Source organism: Zingiber officinale, unplaced genomic scaffold (assembly GCF_018446385.1).
Source record: "Zingiber officinale cultivar Zhangliang unplaced genomic scaffold, Zo_v1.1 ctg54, whole genome shotgun sequence".
NCBI lineage: Eukaryota > Viridiplantae > Streptophyta > Magnoliopsida > Zingiberales > Zingiberaceae > Zingiber > Zingiber officinale.
In genome coordinates, this window is record NW_024589953.1 from 40538 (window position 1) to 52746 (window position 12209).

Below are 12209 nucleotides of genomic sequence, written 5' to 3' on the forward strand. Positions count from 1 at the left end.
TCTTTTTTATTTCCAGTTTATGGGCGCGCTATGCGAGGACAGTTGGTTGCCTTTCGTAATGCGGTATTTCTTTCACGATCATAATCCAAATTAGGGCTCTTCCGCACTTTCTCCTCCCTCTCTCTTCTTCTTCTCTTTTGTTCTCCTTCCAAATGAAGAGTCCCAGCAGCAGCAGTAGCAGTAACCGACGAGCCAGCAGCGGCCACCGCAACAACAATAACAATGCAAGCATCGCGGTGTGGGAAGAGAACACCATGGCCATCCTCGACTCCTCCGGCATCAAGGATTCTCGCGACGTCCACGACGACCGTACTTTTCCCCACCTCCCTTTCCCCAGATTCTCTATCATTCCTTGTGTTTTCTTGATGCTGTTTTTCTCCTACTCTTGCAGGGCTCTGCTTCTTGGAAGCTGTTCGATCTGCGTCGCTCGCGTCCGAGTCGCCTTCTGCTCCCTCCTGGTACGATTACTTTTTTCGCCCCTGTCGTTTTTGTCAACACGTGCGGTTCTCATGTTGATTTCTTGTTTGGTCTTGCAAAGGAGGATTTTTGACGCTATCTTCCAGATTCTCACGGACTGCAACTCTCTTGAACTAGCCATGGCTAGTTTTCAGCTTCTCATTGAGTTGGATAAGGTTTTTTTTTTTTTTTTGCTTCTGTCTTGGTAAAAAATGAATTTTTTTCCATATATTTGTTCTCAATGTTGGGAATTTATGTGGTTTTACAGCACTATCCTCGAGTATACTTGTCAAAATCAGACGAACTTGAATCATCATCCAGTGATATAAGCAAGCTTGTTGTGGTTAAAGAGGTGAAGAAACTTTGTTGCATTTCTAGTTCTATTGTGTATTTTCAAAAAGATAAATTCAGTTACCTATCTTTTCAGGCATGGTCACCATTTAATCTTGCATCAGGCAGTGAAGAGGGAGCTGCTAAGGACTCGTGCTATTTGTTTGACCCATTGGTGAGCTGAATCTCCATATGTAAACACTGGACGCCACTTTTTGGATCCATGGAATGCCACTATGCTAGAAAATAGTAGAGAGCATGTGCATAAACATTTCTGTATTCCTGTATAAATTTTGTATATCTACCCTCTCTTACCCGTTCATAGTAAGAGTTCCACTTAAAAAGTTGATGCAAGTATTACATACAAGCAGCTAACATCATGGTAAACTAGCGCCTGTTGTGGTTTCTTTTATAGGATCGAATCTTTGTTTTTGATGCTTTATATTATTGTGAACATTGAATGTTCTCCCTTTACATGATATCTATTAGCAGGAGAACAATCAATCTATTGTCTAAATCTGGTTTTATTTCCCTGAACACTGTGGACATATACAAATGTGACAGATTTGGATTCTGCATGAACTTTTACTGTATATGTCTGACGATGTCTTTCTCTCTCGTTGCCATTGCTACAAATATATGTAATATGATTTATAGGGAATCAGTTCAGGTCATAAGGTCACATCTACATCTATTTGAAAGCTCGCAAGTTCTTAGGGCAAAAGATAAGATTGATGAAAGTGATCAATAGGAGTTCCATTCATCTATTCTAGGGAAGTTACCAGAACCCTCTTTGTTTAGAGCTCCATTAGAGAGATGCAATGCCACCATTATTATCACAGCACCTTGAGCCTACATATGTAATTTTAAGCTCTATCCTTGACAATAGTCTTGGCTATTGCTTTTATCAGTGTATAGCTACTGTTGCTATTTTGGTAGTGCCAAGGGTCTTACTAAAAAAAATAACAACAAAATAGCAAAAAATGTTGTCATGTAGTGACATGAGGACTTACAATTTGTTGCTGTTGCATACGTCAAAAAATTTTGGCCGATGCATGCATCAAGCAATTTGTAATAGGAATTTATTCTGTTTGCATGTTCTGAGCTTTCCCATGCTTTCTTGTATATAATACTTGTCTCTTTGTAATTGGATATATTGGTACAAAGTATGAATTTGTTTTGTAACCTTAGACCACTGTAGTTTCATCTTGCTGATTGAATTGTGGTGTATGAGAAAATCTTGACTCTGCCAATTTCACATCATCCAGAGGTTCTCTAACTTGATAGATGACATGGCTCAAGCGGTTAAAAACTTGGACTTTGATTTCGCGGTCAAGGCAAGTATTGGTGCTCCCTAAAAGATGTTTCTAATGATATTTTTTAAATCATTATCTTATTACATCCTTTGTTTCTGTGTACTTTTGATGTTAAAATTGTTATAACTTATAAAATTAGCTCTTTCCATTGTTTTCTTAAAAATAGAGGTTCCATCACTTTTTGTGAACTCCAGATGAACACAGAAGGAATTTATACATAAAGGGAATGGAAGCTAATGTTTTTGATCATGAAGTTGCTACTGACAGTAACCAAACATGAAGTGCATTTTATCCTATGTGGTGTTTGTGTGATGTTCAGGTTGTTTGTTTTTTTTTTCTGTCTCGTGATATATCATTTTGTTAGACATTTGAAGGATCTTATTGCTACTGTTTGTGTTATTAGGATTATGAAAAATGATTATCTGTTGCTATAGATTGAGATTAAGGGTTACATTAGTACTAGATGAGCTGACTAATCATATTAAGATAAACCTCTTTGTTACATGTTGGTTGTAAAGGATATTATGTGAGTTGGCGAGGATGAAATTAGATTAAATTTGTAGCTTCAATATGGGGGAAAACTACAAATGATTTAATTGATTGAATATTATTAGGTATGTAATCTTGCAGTGAATTCAATGATGGTATAAGATTCATGTAGCCGACCTCATCTAATCTTAAGTTTGAACGAAAACTGCTTGATGATGGTAGATATTTAAACAGTTGTTACAAGATTTCTTAATTGCTATTCAAAGATTTGCAAGGGAAAGTGATATACCTCTATTTGCTCTCAACTCATCTGTTTGTTTCACTGAAATCTTTAAGATAATGTCTCTCATTACCCTTTCTTCTGCTTAAGTGAGCTATTTTTCATCCTTTTACAATTCTAATAAACATCATGAACACTAAAGCATGCACATAAAACAATAAAAAAAGAATGAACAATTTTGCCATGATCTAGGGATTAGATGTTCAGACTGTTTCCAGATCAAGTTATATTCGGTTTTATAAATTTATATTCCTAATTACTTCCATCTTTGATGTTTAGCCCGTACAAAATTCACTGGTGTTTCAATATCTTGTAAACGTCGTAGAGGTTGATCTATTACTTCGTCTTAATTTATACAAAGGTAACGAGCTTCTAATAAAATTTTCATTTCTTAGCTCTCATGTCTTCTCTCCTATTTCTTTAATATGTTTCCAGTTATTTTGCAGAAACACTAAACTGGTCACTTCTTAGGGAATCAGTAATGAATCTTCTATTGGTATATTCTCTACCTACAAATTTCAGAGGAAGATCTATTTGAATTTCACTAATGCTCAAAACTATGAATTGTTGTTCCAATTCTCTATTTTGAAGACTCTTGGTTCTTAATTAGCATCAGTATTGATATACTTATTACAGCTTGAGTTTGTTTTGTAGGGATCACGAAAGTTAAATTTTAAGAGTGTAGTTAGGGATTGCATGTCCATTTTGCTTAGGAGGTGCCATCATAGTATATCAAATAATGTTCAGCAACTGAGGAATTCTGAAAGCACATGCTGCTCCCAATCAGATCAAAATTCTAAGGTTGCTGTAGCAATTGCTATTTCTCAACTAGAAAAGGAAACTTGTGTTTCTATACAGAAATTTGTTGGGCTGGTGAGAAATCTAAATCTTAGGATTCTTGATTAGACATACTTTTTAGATTAAGCATTGAATTGATTCCAGGTTATTGAGCTTGATGCAGTGAGAAAAGAGGCAGATTCTCTTGGACAAACTTCTCGTTTTGATGGTCTTAGGTACCTTGTTTGTTTTTCAACATGCATAGTTTATTTTATTGTGTGATCCATTTTCACTTGAGTTTATCACTTTGTACTTTGGTACAGGCTTCCTATCACTGAATTTATTGTGGAGGAATTAACTTACAACAAAGATAATTTTGCCCCTTTACTTCTGGTATTACATGACTGCTATTATTGATCATCCTCTGTTATTTTCTAATCATTGTTACTTTTTTTGCAAACAATTTGAATTTTTGCTAGTTATTTGTAAATGTACTAAGTCTGATTATTTAGTTTCACATATGATCATTTTCAGTCTGTTCTTTATTGTCTGATTTGTTTTTAAGAGTTTGAAATAATGTTCATCTTTTTGTCTTGTTATCCACTTCTATAGAGATTATACTATGAACTACCTGTTAACATATCTTCAAATATTATTGAACTATATATATTGTTTTCTCTCTCTCAACTGGTCCTGTTTGTCAAACATTAGTTCCATAAGACCTATTTTCTATTTTTGTAAACATGTATATGGTAGTATGTGAAATAAAAATATCTTTCAGATGCCAAACTTAATTTTGCTTATATTATTTTTTGATTTATTGAAAAAATCATTGTTGCAGTTGCTTTTACCCTGTAAACATGTGAATGCTGCTTCCTTTTCTTCATAAATAGCAATCATATATATATATATATATTTTTTTTTATGTTTATATTCTGTCAAAATTTCATGCTTAACTACCTATAGTGGGTAGCACAGCTTTTGTTTGGAATTGATAAAGTGAATTCTTCTTCTTTATGTTGCATCTATGGCATAGGTCTTCTCTGAACCTAAATGGAAGTTGGAGATAATTTTGCTGTACTTTTCAAAGTATTTAATCAAGGTATGCAACCTACTTTTGTTGCTGCTAGACGCTACTTTCCTGTCCGTCAACTGGCAGAGTAATAGGGTGTTTTTACATATTCCCCTATATAAGCATAATATCTATAGTTCAACTGCTTCCAGACATGTGCTGGCTGAGCTTTTGTTACAGTAACACTATATTGCCTTTTCTATTAAGACAGAGAAGAGACATAAGAGAATAATAGGACATCTTAGATAGAAAACAAATATCATTGATTTGCTAGTTCTATTTCTTTGAAGATGAACCTTCTATACAGCATCTCAACTTGCACACTGTGGCTTTACTATTCTCTCTTTTTTCCATGTGAAGATTTAGAAGTTACAATTTCTTTAACTGAAATATTATTACTCCTGCATCGATTAAAAATTAGTCTTATTAGTGGCACAGTAGATTGAAACTTGAAATTCAAGTTGTTAGTTACTGCATATTACAGCATATAGAACATTAAAAATTATGGTTCTGCCTGTTTGAATGGTGTTCCAAGCATAAAGTTGATGCTATTCTTGTCTTGTGATGAGTTTTTTGTTATACAATGGTCGTGTTGCACTGAGGTTGACAAATATTGTGCTTTTTGCTGTTTATTACTCCAGCCCTCTGTTCGAACTCGTAGATCGAATGACACACCAGTTGATGTGACATTGGAAAGTGTTCTAAGCAACTTCTCAACAACTGCAAGTACAAAGAATATCGTGAAAAAAGTTTCTTCTGACTTAGCCTCACTGCTCCTGGCTCATGCTTTTCAGGTATTTGTATAAGTTTGCCATTTATTTCTAGTTTATTATGATCTCTGACGTACATGTCAGCGCATGACTCAAGGTTTTCATTCTAGAATGTTATTGCCACATGATGTGTCAAATTGTGTGATTTTTGCTAATCTATGATATCGAAATTTTGGCTTGTATCATCAGCTTGAAAATTGGCTCAGAAACCTAGTTTGCCATTGCACCGGGACAATGTTATTATAGGCATCAACAAGCCATTTTAGTTAATAATTAGTTAATTTCACTTGTATAATTTGATGACCTATGCATTGAGGATGAATAGTTGAATGTTTGTTATAAAGAAAATCTAATGATTATTATACCTAATTTATTATTTAAATTTCAATGTTTGAGCACTAATTAATGATCATTTGCAAGATATTTTTCAATGTAGATCAATAATAAGGTATTGTCTTATTTGGTTTCTTTCTTTCACCTGTTGGATAATCATCATCTTGTTTGATTTTCTGCAGGCCTGTCTCTCCCTAATACGTGGTCCTAGGCAGATTACTAATTCTACCGAACTTATTGGTGCAAATCTTTTAGAGATCTGTAGCAAATTAATTTCTGCTATCAAAATCATCAGGAGAGTTGATGGGTAAGTGAATTTTTTACTGTGATGTTTTCTTATTATTTCATCTCGTTGCTAAGATTAAATGGTATATGCGGATAGCGGACACTGAATCTTCCTGTAAATGCTATTTTCGTCTAAAAACTCTATTTGACCAAATCATTTTGATTGCTAAATAATTTATTTGTATTTCATTCACCTTCCTAGATTGTGATTGTTTGATTACCAATTTCTTTTGAACCTTTAAAGGAAGTTGGAGATTACATCCTTCACCAAGGAAGCTCTGTTTACTGCAGCAATGATTCTGAAAACAAATGCTTAGCTGGTTTTGTGAAGAGATCTCTATATTGTTGGTTTTGCATTCTCCAAGTGCCTTTTTTTTGTTCCTGATACTTTTTCCTTTTAATTAGAAAGTGGATAAAATGAACAAACAATGGCTTTTGAGCACAGATTAAAGATTAGAGATCTTGCATCAACAGTTCGTGGATTAGGCTTTAGGATTTAGAGGTCGAGCATAATGTAATTAAGGTCGATGTTGGATTTTTATTACGAAACATATGTATTTAATTGAAATATTTGGCTAAACAACCATAAGATCTTAAAATCAATGAATTTAAAATAATATTTATTTATATAAAAGGAAATTTAAAAAGTTTTATTTAGAAAAAAATTTCATAATAAAGTGATAGATTCTCAATGGTAAATTAGGAAAATAAAAGATACACTAATATATAATCCGATCTATATTTATTTTTAAATTTAAAATAAATATACTTATATAAATATTTAATAAATAGGAAATTAATAATCCTTAAAAGATAATATTGTCTTTATTAATCCGATCTTATATACCCAAAATTATAATTTTGGGCATTCTTTTAATAAAAAATAAATGGATGACTTCTTTATTAGCAAAGGAATTATTTTGTAAAATAAAAGCTAATTATATTTTTAAAAATGCGAACACAGATTTAAATTTATTAAAAAGTAATTTTTTTAAGTAGACAAATAACAGTAAATCAAGACATAAATGCGTAAATTTAAATTCATATAAAGGCAATTTATAATCTTTTCATCACCTTTACAAAAATACATATTTAAATAAAAATTTGTTAAAAAATATTTAATAGAATGAAAATGATAATCCACAAAGCCCGAGTAAAGTTGTAAACCCAACTTTAAATTCATTAAAAATAATATATAATTATTGTAATAAAAATAATTCAATTATAAAAGTAAAAAAAGTAATATGAAAAAAAAGAGATAATGTTATAATTATTGTTAGACCAACTAGGATGACAATAAGACGGGAGAGGACGGATTTGTCATTTCCATTTTTATCTTTAAATTATATCCTGATCCCATATTCAATCCTGCGAAAATTAATCCATCCCCACTTTCCATCTCCGAGAACAAATTAAAAAAAAAGGTAATGTTAAATGCTCAGAATCTAGCCAACTAGAATTCATGCATACATGCATGTACAAGGGTATTTTAGTAATATCATATGCATATATTAATTACATGCATATATTATGATTGGACGATAGAGAATTCTAGTTGGTCAGATTCTAGCCAATAAAATTTACGATTAAAAAGAATAGGCTTCCCCGTTTTCCATCCAACATTTAATGAATTGATGGGGGAATCTCCATCCCACCCTGTCCCTCATTGTGTTGTATTCGGAGAGATTCATTAATGGGATAGCATCTCCATATCTGCTTCTATTTAAATGTGGGGATTTAAAAAATCTTACAATAAAATTCATATCCGAAAATATTCCCCTATCTCTTCTTCATTTTAGATTTTTCCTGTAAAAAAAATTATCATCTCTGTGACCAACCAAACAACTTTTAAGTGTAAATTCTCAATGAATACATTAGGAAAGTAAAAAAAAAAAATACACTCAATATTAATTATCATTGCATCCATAAAACTAAACTATAAATTTAATTAATTCTATAAATATTTTCAAAGTATATCAATATTTATAAACTACAATTTCAGAAAGAAATCATATAGAAAGAAAATCATGAGTTCTCGCAGTGTTCATGTTCTTTTCCTTTTTCTCACTTTCACTATAGGATATTAGGACTGTAAATGAATCAAGCGTTCGTGAATAACCTTGGTGTTCAGCTTGGTAAGAGCTTGTTTATGTTCGTTCAATATACATAAGATTAATTAAACAAACAAGCTTGAACAGCTCGTTAAGTTAAATAAACAAGCTTGAATACATATGTGTTCAGCTTGTTAACGTTCGTGAACAATGCTCGTGAACAATGTTCGTGAACAACGTTCGTGAACAATGTTCATGAACCATATTTATTAATAAAACTCTTTTCAATATGCTAAATAAAAAAAAAAAAATTTAAATTATCAATCTTAATAGCTAATCAAACAATTAAAAGTTTCAAACAATCAAAAAAACTTGAATCGAGAGCTTGATAACATTTAAATGAACCAAGCTCAAGACAAGCTTGAACCAAGCTCAAGCCAAGCTTGAATCGAGAGCTTGATAACATCTAAATAAACCAAGCTCAAGCCAAGCTTCAAACAAGCTCAAGCTCATACAAAATAAATCAAGTCAAACTTGAACACTCATTTCAAAAGCTTGGTTCATTTTAAGCTCGGCTCGGCTCGGCTCGGTTATCTTATCAAACAAGCTTGAACACCGCAAAGTTCGACTCGGCTCGATTCGTTTACAACCCTACATGATATAGTCTTACTTTTTCTTCTCTTTGCTTGAAATTAATTTCAAGAATATTAGTAATATATCGTTCATAAAACTATATATATAAAAATACTGATGGTTATGTTTTTTTGTTGGCGTTGTTTGGCCGCTGTAGGTTTTTGTTGTAATGTGAGTTGCAACGAAGATTGCAAGAAATTTACCGGCAATCGAAATGCAATTGGGAGGTGAACTGAAAATAGCAATTGTTTTTGTGAATGGCCATGTTGATTCGTCATTTACCTTGTGAGATAGAATTGAATAGAGGAGGATGAAAAAGCCTTAGGGGATGTATTGAATGTTGGACTTTCAATTATTTTGAATGACTTTTGTGGATTTTAAAAGTCTAGCAGTATTCAATCTAGATTTTTATAAACTCTATAAAAATCTAATGATATCTAAATTAGATTTTTATAGAGTTTTAACAAGTCATGTGGTATTCAAACTCGACTTTTTAAAACTCTATGAAAATTTTTTGGTATCCAAAATTTTAATAGATTTTCATGGATTCTTTTAGAATTCCTTGGATATAAATTTTAACCGATAAGAGCTCTCCAAAATACTTGGTACAAGTTTAAATATAAAATAAAAAGCATTCTCCTCGCCCTTAGATTTCTATAGATTTCAAATCATTTTAACTTTTTACGAATAAGTCCTTTCTCTTTCCGCTACTCGATTTTGATTATTTCTTTAAGCCCCGTCTAGAGCCTACCAATACAATAGTACACAGTCTAACTTGACGCATATTCACAAAGAATCTTCACCACCTTGATCAAATTTAACACTGTTCTCGATGTTATTCCTTCACCACCTTGATCACATCGGCGGTCTACCATAGAGATTACTTTAGGGGTGTGTTATCCTCTGTTATAAAACTAACTATATATATTTTTTTGAACTTTATTATTATTATTTTTTAAATTTTATTTTTTCCTTTATTTTTTTTGTTTTTAAAATTTATGTCTTTTTAGTTTAGGTTTTTTTTAAAAAAAAATTTACTTTACGTTTTATGATTTTTTAAACTTTTATGTTTTTTTACTTTACGTTTTTTTAGTTTAAGTTTTTTTTTAAGTTTATGTTTTTTTCTTTAATTTTTTGAAAGTTTACGATTTTTTTTTAATTTACCGTTTTTTAATTTTTCTTTAATTTTTTTTAAAGTTTACGATTTTTTTAAATAAAATTTTTATTATAAAAAATTTGACTTGTGTGCATAATTTTCTTCGCAAGGAGTGTCGTTTTGATGAATTTCTAATTGAATCAGATAATGAAGTTGCATCATCCTTATCAGAATAAGTTCATGGTGTCGATTGCTTTGATTAATTATCTGATACTCAAGAATAACAACGAGCAAATGTCAATGCATGGAGAGATACAATAGTGAATCGAACGTGGAGCGATGTTTATCATATTGATAATAACGAAACAAATTTTTCTTTCTCATACATCCACAAGTTTTCATGAAAAAATTTATAAATGTATGTAAAAATCTTACAAAAAAGTCTATAGAACTCCATAGAATTCTTTTCATAACTATGCGAGATTTTATACAAGTCAATAAAAATCAATCAACTCTACAAAAGTCTATCATTAAAAAAAATCAATGAAAATTATTAAATCTCTTGATTGATACATCCTCCTTAATCATGTCTTATTTGATCACTTGTCGAATAAAGGATTTTGAAGCTACAAGTTTCAGCAATTATTTACTGAATTATTGAATTATGCTGAATTTACGAGTGCCAGTATTTAAATTTTGTTGGCGATGTTGAAAATAAATGAGAATAAAATTTGTACTTAAAAAGGGCAAGATATCTTTATTGGAAAAGCAATTTAGCAATTATTGAAATTAATAATCGAGAAGGCTTTCTTCATCAACAGTTTGTGGATTAGAATTTAGGATTTAGAATTCGAAAAATATACCCTTGAGCGTCGAGCATAGTGAAATTATGGTTGATATTGGATCGTCTTTATTGTAAAACATATGTATTTAACTGAAATGTTTGGCGAAACGACGACAAAAAAGACATGTATATATGTGTGCAATGGAAACTAATTATTAATAAAAATGATAATATAATTTGTTATGTTTATTTATTTGTATTATTATATGTTATGCTAAATGTTTTTTAATAGCACTAGTGTACATTCAGATCTTTTATTTTAATGCTAATATATTTTTTTTGATAAATAATATATATATATATATAAAATATGCATAAAAGTACATAATAATTATGTACTAGACGTGATTCATGGGTATCCTCTCTGAATATACATGAATATGCACCCACTTACTCCATGTAAGGTTGATCAAATAAGACAAAGCAAGATACTTTACCTTTGATTGTAGGCGTACACCTCTATAGTACCGTCCCTAATCTCAAAGCATCTATCGGTAGATGGAATTCTCTTGTTCATGTGTAGTTAATCTATGATCTTTCTCCATAATTTTGTAATAGGTGAACATTTAAAGAATAGATGTTCTTACGTCTCTAACATATATTTATAAAAAGTATATCGTTAATCCTCCATATAGTCTTGTCTGTCTCTAGTTGGAAGACGTCTCTCTGCTTGCATCCATGGTTTTCACACTGTCTGCACCCAGGGTTTCTTAGGATTGAAAGTCATAGGCCTTGACCACTTTACCATCTTGCTCAAACCAACCCGTCATCCTCTGAATAGCATCCATTGGAGACCCAACAGCTGAGAGGATGATAGATCTTAGATTTGTAGTAGTCTCTTGATCAACGGGGAATCTGAGTGCACCGCGCCACCACCTCCCAAGTTCATATATTCACTCTCCTTAAGTAGGTATGATGCATCCACTTGATCTAAAGGGCATCCTTCTTTGCCTGTATATGTTGGATCGAGTGAATTAAATAGACGGGGTAAATAGACATCAAAATTATTCCGGAATACTTATAATATCCACCAAAGCATCTTAGCAGAAGTGCAAGGTTCCAAGCTTGTAAGTCGCGGAATTCCAATCTACCATCATCTTTAGGACCTCACATATCTGCCCATTACACTAGAGAGTATTTTGACATCCACATAAAAGATTTGTAGATACTGTAAATGCAATTAATGATGCCCGTGGGGATAGGTAGAATCGAAAGTCAAAAGCACTCAACTTTCTGTATAACAGACGTGATCAGTTGTGTCTTGCTAGCGTAAGACAAAGTCTTTCATGTTTAAGCATTGATCTATCGGGTCAGGAAGTCAAGTAGTGAGTTGTAGTTAGAGAGTCGAAGACACGTCGCCACTAGTGGAATCCCCAGATATATGAAAAACAAGACCTCCTCCTGAAAACCCGTGATGGTAAGTAGTTGTTGATGTGTCGAGTCCACAACACTAGCCAAGAAGATGTTTGACTTCAGC

At 32.0% G+C, this 12209-nt stretch overlaps 1 protein-coding gene across 1 annotated transcript; it reads left to right on the forward strand.

Annotated features, from left to right (window-relative positions):
• The first annotated feature begins 33 nt into the window (after positions 1-33).
• On the forward strand, positions 34-6579 carry LOC122037496 (negative regulator of systemic acquired resistance SNI1-like). Its single transcript, XM_042596997.1, has 15 exons — positions 34-309; positions 392-458; positions 539-632; positions 725-808; positions 884-961; positions 2055-2123; positions 3151-3232; positions 3318-3367; positions 3526-3744; positions 3814-3884; positions 3972-4041; positions 4685-4750; positions 5362-5514; positions 6006-6130; positions 6353-6579. Exons 1-15 carry the CDS (start codon positions 153-155, stop codon positions 6423-6425), a joined length of 1458 nt encoding a protein of 485 aa, XP_042452931.1. The 5' UTR covers positions 34-152; the 3' UTR covers positions 6426-6579.
• The last annotated feature ends 5630 nt before the right edge of the window (positions 6580-12209 follow it).